General features: G+C 45.5%; 1 protein-coding gene across 1 annotated transcript in view; it reads right to left on the reverse strand.

Annotated features, from left to right (window-relative positions):
• Positions 1 to 6,754: 6,754 nt before the first annotated feature.
• Positions 6,755 to 7,820, reverse strand: part of LOC123044424 (zinc finger protein ENHYDROUS) — a 3,767-nt gene continuing 2,701 nt past the window's right edge. Inside the window, exon 5 of the mRNA XM_044467161.1 lies at positions 6,755 to 7,798. Coding sequence (XP_044323096.1) covers positions 6,961 to 7,798 — 838 coding nt within the window. The 3' untranslated portion in view covers positions 6,755 to 6,960. The remainder of the gene's footprint in view (positions 7,799 to 7,820) is intronic.

Below are 7,820 nucleotides of genomic sequence, written 5' to 3' on the forward strand. Positions count from 1 at the left end.
TCGGCATCCCAGACCCCAAACTTGGCCTCGAGTGCGTCCAACATATCTTTGCCATTATCAATTGACGCATAAGCATCAACTATGTTCTCACCAAGAACACTCAAGAGAGTAGCCTTAAACATGGTATCAATTTTCTAAAAAGCTTGTTCCTGTTGAGGAGAAGATCTCCTTTGGGTTTGCCAAGAGTAGCGTCATAGTAGCTCACGGTTTGAAACCATAGAACAACTCTCAAATGCCACCTCTTATAGTGCACACCCTCGAACATAGGAGGCCTCATGGATGGAGCAAAACCACTTGGGGTAAATTGCCTATAACAAGGTTTTTGGATTGTTCAGCATATGAGCAATTTACCATATGATTTAATCCATAGAAATACTAGATAAATATGACTATTATAGCAGTGATGAAACAAGTCGTGATCTAATAAAGAGAAAGCAAATAGCATTTGCACATGTGAAATACAACAGAACATATGTAGAGCAAATACTAGAAGAAGAAACTGTAGTAGGTACTCGAACAAAAAGAACATGAACACGCACTGAGCTACGGCAATAGCAATAGCGTTGGAGCTAATGTTATCACCTGTGTCGAAGAGGTCGTCAACGTCGGGGAAGAAGTCATCGTTGGGGAAGTAGTCGTCGGCGTCCGGAGTGTCCGTGATGAACAGGTCAGTAGTCACATAGAGCGCTCCCCATAAACCTTATAACCCTTCTCCCGTACAGGACTCAAAGAGGTGGGGTTTTGGAGGCATATTGCCCTAACCCGCGGTGCACGCCGCAAGTCGGGATGGGGAAGATCATAGAAGTAGCTTAGTGCTCTGGAACTCGGCGGCGTGAGGAAGGTGTTGTTCTGATGTTTCTCTTTGGAGAGGAGTGACCTCTTTTTTATAGGCACAGGAGAAGGAGACGAATAGGCAGCGATGGGATGTGAAGCAAAAAAGGGAGACAAAATGAACAGGCAATAGCCGAAGGGTGCAATGTTCGTATTCAATCTCCACTACAGAAAAACTTTTCAGCTCCCGTGTGACCTTTCGTATACCAATAGCGCATGGCAAAAATTTAGACAACAACTCGGCTCATTCCAGCAATCCGTGGCGCATCGTGGCGAGGCGTGCGCAGTGAGGCGGGCGGTGGAGGAGGAACGCGCGTGAATGTCTCTCTTTTTCTTATCCTCATACATCTCGAGAAACAACCTCCCTTATAAAGAGGTCTAACTCCTGCTAGGTGAGAAGTATGAGACTAAACTTTAGTCCCACCTCTTGCCTTGCATCAATGGGCTAAGTGGGCCACTAGGATTTATTAGGAATTCTGAAAATACTGCTTGGCTGGTCCAAAAATATACTAAATTCCAGAAGGTGCTTCATTTCCGGGGCTCCGGGCCAGCCAAAGATGGGAAAGAGCATCGGCGGTCATATTAGGCTAGGTTGGAGTCCGGTCTAATTCAAATATGTCGAAGACCATCCGGTTTTATGTAAAAATTATCCAACTTTCAATGAAATCCGTCTGGTTTGTTTAAATATGTATCAAATTTGCTTAATTTCCCTGATATCAGACGTTTATGACTAGCTTTAGATGTCTGGCTCCTGTATTAGTGTCTGCGGACAGGTCCCCGGTCCGCAGACAGATGCGGTGTCCGGTTTGCGGGTCGGCATTGGAGATGACGTAAGTCCTCCGGAGCTGCTTCAAGACCTTGTCACAGAGAACCTTCCACTTTCCTCTTGGTTTGATTTAGAGTGTTTTTTTAGGGAAAGCCGTCATGGCGGTTTATATTTCATGCGCAAAAAGTGATACATCGTTTGTTAATACATCTACTAGAAACCCCGGAGGCTCCGATTTCCAAACAATTGTATGAGAGAACTCCGAGTTTCTAGCCAATAAATCTGCCGCCGCATTGGCCTCCCTAGGGCAGTAGGAAAACATAATAGAAATAAAATTTCTAGCAAGAAAAGAACATTCTTCATAAATTGCGGCTGCCGGGCCTAGCGAATTACCACCCCCTTGCATGACTTCGACGACCTCCATGCAATCGGACTCGATGCAAATTTTATTGCACCCAACTTCATTTGCGAGTAAGAGCCCATCTCGCATACCTCTAGCTTTTGTCGTAGCCGCGTCTTCCACAAAAGGGATATTACTGCATGAAGCTGCGACGAAGAAACCAGCTTCGTCTCGTAATATTGCACCCGTACCCCCTGTTCCCCTATCAGGATCAAAAGTGGCATCGACATTAAGTTTGATAACTCCCTCCGGTGGCTTACTCCATCCATATCTTCTCAGTTTCGCTTGCTTCGACTTTGCCTTGGAAAAATTCTTAGCAAGAGCTAAAATTGCTTGCGCTGACCTGCTTGGTTCATACACATATTCACCATGAGTGTAGCAGCGTCTTTCCCACCAAACATACCACACTGTAGTGGCAACAAGGTCATTGTGTTGAACATCAGTCATATGAGCCATGTTATTGTTCGTTGATAGAAGAAGATCAGCCAGCACCGATCCGCCATCCCTTTCCAGCGCACACATCTCCTGAACCACATCTTGCAGTCCAAATATCCTCTAGATTTCTTGAACTCTAGGGCACAAGAACATGGCATGTCTAATACTCTCACAATCCAAAGTGCAGAGAGGACATTGAGAGCTTGTGATCATATGCCTGTTAGCAAGGACTCCATTACAAGGGATGGCGCCAAGCAAAGTTTTCCATATATGAATTTTTATTTTTGCCGGCACACGCAAACTGGACTAGTACTTGAGGCTTGTATAGAGTTAGTCATCCTCAACTTTCGTCCGTGTTGATGCTCCCACTCTTCATGGTATGCCGATCTAACCGAAAATATTCCACTTCTATTATGGTGCCATGACACAAAATCATCCATCATCCCCAAAGCCAGTTGGATATTTAATATGTGTTGCACATCAATAGGCCAAAACAACTCCGATATCAACTGTTCATCCCACACTCTATTTTCTGTATCAATGAGTTCATAAACTTTTGTGATCACAATGTTACCTCTTGGTGTCATTAACTTTCGAGTAGGACTACTTGGTATCCAAGGGTCTTCCCAGATGTTAATTTGTGCCCCATCTCCAACTCTTCAAATATGCCCTCGCTTAAAAGACTGAATTCCACTCCATAGACTCCGCCATGTATAAGAACTACCCTTCTTAAGGCCGCAGTTAAGAAGGTCTCCATCAGGAAAATATTTGGCTCTCAAAACTCTAGCACATAAAGAATTTGGTTCACATAACAACCTCCAACACTGCTTTGCGAGAAGAACCAAATTAAAACAATGCAAGTCTCTAAAACCCATTCCACCCTTTTCCTTCGGGACACATATTTTCCACCAAGCAAACCAGTGCATGTGTTTTTGCAGATCATCATCTCCCCACCAATATTTAGACATAGCTGTGGTGATACTATTGCAAACCTGTTTGGGTAGTTTAAAAACTGACATAGCGTAAGAAGGAATAGCTTGTATGACAGCCTTAAGTAGCACTTCCCTACCTCCATAGGATAACAATTTCTCCTTCCAACCTCTTATTCTACTCAAAACTCTGTCAATGAGGTGTTGAAAATAATCTGTTCTGTCCACACCTACAATTGGAGGCAATCCCAAATATTTATCCGTGATGGCTTCCACCATGATATTTAGTGCAGTGCAAACCTCCACTCTAATATCAACAGGGGTGCAAGGACTAAAGAAAATACTGGACTTGGCCTCACTCACCATTTATCCAGAAGCTGCACAATAATCATCAAGTGCCCGCCAGAGGCTGATAGCATTAGTGGCGTCTGCTCGCATAAGGATAAGAGAGTCATCCGCAAATAAAAGATGAGATACCGAAGGAGCATCACGACACACCTTCACTCCCATAATATTACCAGCCTCTTCCTCATATGTGATCAAGCTTGTTAGGCCCTCAGCACAGAGCAAAAACAAGTATGGTGATAAAGGGTCTCCCTGTCGGAGTCCCCTGGAATGGACAAAAAAATCAGTTAACACATTGTTTACTCGTACCTGATATTTCACTGTACGTACACATTCCATGATCATTGCCGTCCAGTTTGGTCTGGACCCTAGACGCAATAGTATGGTCTCAAAAAAATCCACTCTCCCCTGTCATATGCCTTGTGCATGTCAAGCTTAACCGCACATGTCCTACATTTACCCGTAGTCTTTTTTTTGATTGCATGATGACTCAAAAGCTATCAAAAAGTTATCCGTGATAAGACGTGTGTTTGTTGAACCGAGTTCTATCTCCGAAGTCTATCACGCGGCGTGTGTTGTTGGATTTCGTTCTTGAGCAGGCTACACTATTATCCCTAGCAACTCATGAAGATCGGTGCCGACCCGTACCAATAGCTCTTAAAACTTCTTCTTTTTTTGAGGATTGTATAGCTCTTAAAACTTGTCAAACGTGGCACCAAGTTCCAAGGATGAAAAATACCTGGCAAAAGGTTATATTCGCTCTTACTCGATTCTCTGCTTGGCAGATTGCTGCTTGTGTGAAATTCATCGATGTGGGCGTGCTCGAATAGGATTGCTACAGGAATCCCCCGCAAAAAAAAAGAAGAAGATTGCTATAGGATTCTACTTACTTTTTTCTTTCCGAGTATAAAGCATATTCTTTTTTTTCAAAGAAAAGGGGGGTTTTATTCCAAAATAATCGGGTTACTTTTTTTCTTTCCGAGTATAAAGCATATTCTATTTAGTTGGACACTCCGTGGTGCAGGTTACGAGTTATTTATCCTGTTCTCTGAAACCTGGTCCGCTGTTTTAGATATTTTTGCGCCTCTTGGTGTTACTTTCTTCTATTTAGAAGGAAAAAAGGGATGTCTTGCGTTTTCACTTTCACTCCACTGATTGGGCTGCGCACGACATGTCAAACCAGCAAAGCTGTAGAGTTTGTACGACCTGGGTCCAGAATCTCGACACGTTCAATCCCTTGCGTTTTATCCGAGAGGAACACGACATGTTTTAATGAAAAGAACCGGTCTTGAGAGGGGCAAATTTGACAAATTTAACCTATAGACGAAATTAAATCACAGAATGAACTGTCCGTGAAACTATTTCACGTGGCTGACCCGTGGCGCCTAGCTCTCAGGCGCTGCACTAGTGCAACGCCCGGGAGCTAGGCGCTGCACCAGTGCAACGCCCAGGAGTTAGGCGCTACACTGTATAGTGTGGCGCCTAACTCTCAGGCGCTGCACACGACTTCGTAATTTTCTGATCACACGTGTGCGACGCTGGCCGTGTAGCGCCTATCTGTGAGGCGTTGCACAGTGTAGTGTGGCGCCTTCATGGCGGGCGTCACACAAAAAGGTCAGCCGCGTGAAATAGTTTCACGGATAGTTCATTCTATGATTTGATTCCGTCTATAGGTCAGATTTGTCAAATTTACCCCTGAGAGGAACAAAAGAAGACTGTAGCCTGACACGAACAAGTATGTTGCCGCCACCATCAGTTTGCCATTCCAGAAGGGCGCCAGCACGTGTCCAAGAAGGATAGAAAACATGTACGCCGTTTAGCCTGTTCCTGACAAAAGAAAATGACAGCAGTCCGAGGATACTTACAGTATCTGTGTACTGACAGACTCCGTTCCACTCTTTACTTGCCGGGGAATTGATCAGTCCTACACATGCCACCCAAAAAACTTGGTTGCAAATCTTGGTTGACAGCTCCCTGACTGTCGTAGCTTGCAAAAACGTCTTATATCATGGGCCGAAGAGAGTATTTTGTAGGTGGGCTATAGAGTTGAAAGGAGGGAGGAAATTTTAGGGAACATTGTTTAGACAACAAATATGAAACTCGTCATCAACTAGCGAAGCAGCATATTTGAAACTGCTAGTGCTACTATATCTTAGGGATATACTGCATTTTAGAGCCCCGATAAACTTTTGTCGCGGCATAATTTTAACCTGCCAAACTCCTAATAACTGTATGAAATTTGCTCATTTGTATTCTGTGGACGGGAGCGACGGGGAGATCGGGATCCGATTCGATTCTACTGGCTGGGTACCCCCACAAGGCTAGACGATCCCGAAATTTCAGTGCTGTCAATCTACTAAACAGCTTTAGCTTATCTCTCTAGGAGCTAGTTAGATCTAGGCCCCTACCTAGCTCTTGCTTTCGAATCAGGAACTCGTGTGTTTGGGGCATCAGAACGGAGCTGCAAATCGTACCGCTGCGACTGTACGCTGGCAATTGCGCTTGCGGCCCTAAATGGAACGATCCACTGGTTCTGCTCCAGAGCTTACACCAACCATTTGTCGGCATGATAAGAAAAGGAAAAAAAGTTACCGTCAACGAGGACATCGTCTTCAGGCCGTTTCTGTTGTGACAGAAACAACTGATTTGATAACCCAACACCGGTGAAAAAACATGTAGCACGATACGCAAAAGAGATTGATGCCCCATCACATTCACCGGTGACGACCTGGCCAACAAAACGCAAAGCAAACAAGTAGAAGACCGGCGCGGTGATTCTGAAAAGCACAGGGGCTAAGACTCGCCTGAGGATAGTTTGGCCGAAGTATATTGACCGATAGCAACAGGCGAAAACTAAAAAACACCTTTCACATGGCCCTCGCTGTCCCGGTCTCACAGCCTTTCCTTTTCCGAAGCAATCCTGCGTCGGCAATTTGGCACCACAAGCCATCACTAGTAAAGGCAACTAACCGAACCACTCTACTTACCCCTACTACTACTACTGCTGTTACCGCCTCGTTGCATCTCGACAGGAACAAGCCACAAAGGTCACAAGGATCAAATTATCTCTATAGTAATAGCTTTTAATTTAGACAGGAGAGGGGGATGGGGAGACGGAAGATCTATGTACAGGTTCTGCAGCTTACATGCACGGTTCTAGCTTTCCTACCACCACCACCCAACACAACACAGCAGCTGAAAGAATGGATGAGCCAAAGCACAAAAGCCCCCTAAGGTTTACAAAAAAGAGAACCTCACAGGATCGTGCGGCCGTTGGTCTTTCTCTGTGCCTCCTCCCATGGAGAGGGCGGCTGTGCGGCAGACCCCATGTCCAGCTCTCCTCCCACCATCAATGCCGGTAGGCCACCGCTGGCCGTGGAGCCGCCCATGGTCCCTCCGATGCCAAGCCCAAGGAAGTCCAGAGTGGCAGGCTTGGGACCCAACAGTGGTGATTGCCCCATCATCAAATCTGGCAACCTTGGATTTGAACCTTCATAGGCGAGACCAAGGCCAAGGCTACCAGATACCATCGGCCCAGGCTCCATATCCATTAGCTGGTTATGATTATTGCTCCTTTGGTGCCACTGCTGTTGATTGCTATCAACGAACCTTCCCCCCTGTGGTGGTAGCTTGGCCGGTGGTGAGTTGTCCATGTACCTTCCTTGTGGTAGCCTGGATTGTGGCAAGCCATCGATGTACATTCCTTGAGGCAACCTTCCTGGTGACGAATAATCAGTGAACCTTCCATGAGGAAGATTGGATGATGGCGAGTTGATGAAGAACCTTCCTTGAGGTGGATTGGATGGTTGCGAGTTATCAAAGAACCTTCCTTGAGACAGATTTGATGCTGGCGAGTTGTCAAAGAACCTTCCTTGAGGTAGCAGCTGCTGGGATGGCAGTGAGGTATCCATGAATCTCCCTTGAGATAGCTTGGATGGCATCGAGTTATTGATGTACCTATCTTGAGGTAATCGAAATTGTGTTGAGCTGCTCTCGATGAACCTGTCTTGAGGTAACCTTGATTGTGTTGAGCTGCTCTCAATGAACCTGTCTTGAAGTAACCGGGATTGTGTTGAGCTGCTCTCGACGAACCTGTCTTGAGGTAACCGAGATT

This window comes from Triticum aestivum, chromosome 2B (genome assembly GCF_018294505.1).
Source record: "Triticum aestivum cultivar Chinese Spring chromosome 2B, IWGSC CS RefSeq v2.1, whole genome shotgun sequence".
Lineage (NCBI taxonomy): Eukaryota > Viridiplantae > Streptophyta > Magnoliopsida > Poales > Poaceae > Triticum > Triticum aestivum.